A 721-nucleotide genomic window follows, 5' to 3' on the forward strand; every position below is an offset into this window, starting at 1 on the left:
CGGCGGTAGCCGCGCTTGTCAACCCCGAGGGCCCGGAGAGAAGGCGCCGCGGTCGACGCCCGGCCGCCATATTGTTTGCAGAGTGTCGCCCGAGATGACAAGGAGGAGACCCCGCACCGGGACCGCGCAGGAGAACCTGGACTAGGGGCGGGTAGTGGGGGAGACAAGTCGAGTCCAGCAAAGGGTCAGACGGGGATAGTCCGAGTGGTACCAGTAGGGCAGGACGTAGGCACAGACTAGCCTTCACGGACGGCCCTGGCCTGTGGCGCCTAGTCCCTCGGGCGAGCGCCCTCGTGGTCTGGGCTGGTGGCCTTTTGCCTCCGCTTTTGGGCCTCTGCCTTCTTATCCTTGCCCGCCTTCCTGAGCCCAGGAGAGGCGACCCCGAGCTTGCGCAGCCCGGGAGACAGCCTTTTCTGGCTCAGCAACCGACCCTTTTGTATACGGCTGGATGGCCTCAACCTACACAGGAAAAGCCTGGAGGTGGGGAGGAGTGCGACGTGGTGGGCCCCCCCTTTCCCCTTCCCCCCTAGGATTGGACGGCCAGTCCACACTTTCCATTCCTGTTCTTCTCGTCCCTCTTTGACTGCCAAATCCGCCTCTCCCTTCCCGTCCCCAAGCGCCTACGTTTTGCTCTCTCCCCGCAACCCTTTGCTGTCTCCTATCCATTCCTTCTTTGTTCCTTTCCGTTTATGTTAGAGATGTACATACCCAAACTCTGCTG

General features: G+C 61.9%; 1 protein-coding gene across 1 annotated transcript in view; it reads right to left on the reverse strand.

The window, feature by feature from the left end:
- The window catches only part of HECTD2 (HECT domain containing E3 ubiquitin protein ligase 2), an 88,057-nt gene extending 87,618 nt beyond the window's left edge, over positions 1-439 (reverse strand). The window contains exon 1 of the mRNA XM_011947849.1: positions 65-439. Within this exon, the coding sequence (XP_011803239.1) occupies positions 65-70 (6 nt within the window). The 5' untranslated portion in view covers positions 71-439. The remainder of the gene's footprint in view (positions 1-64) is intronic.
- Between the last annotated feature and the right edge of the window lie 282 nt (positions 440-721).

The sequence above is a fragment of the Colobus angolensis genome, unplaced genomic scaffold (assembly GCF_000951035.1).
Source record: "Colobus angolensis palliatus isolate OR3802 unplaced genomic scaffold, Cang.pa_1.0 Scaffold270, whole genome shotgun sequence".
Lineage (NCBI taxonomy): Eukaryota > Metazoa > Chordata > Mammalia > Primates > Cercopithecidae > Colobus > Colobus angolensis.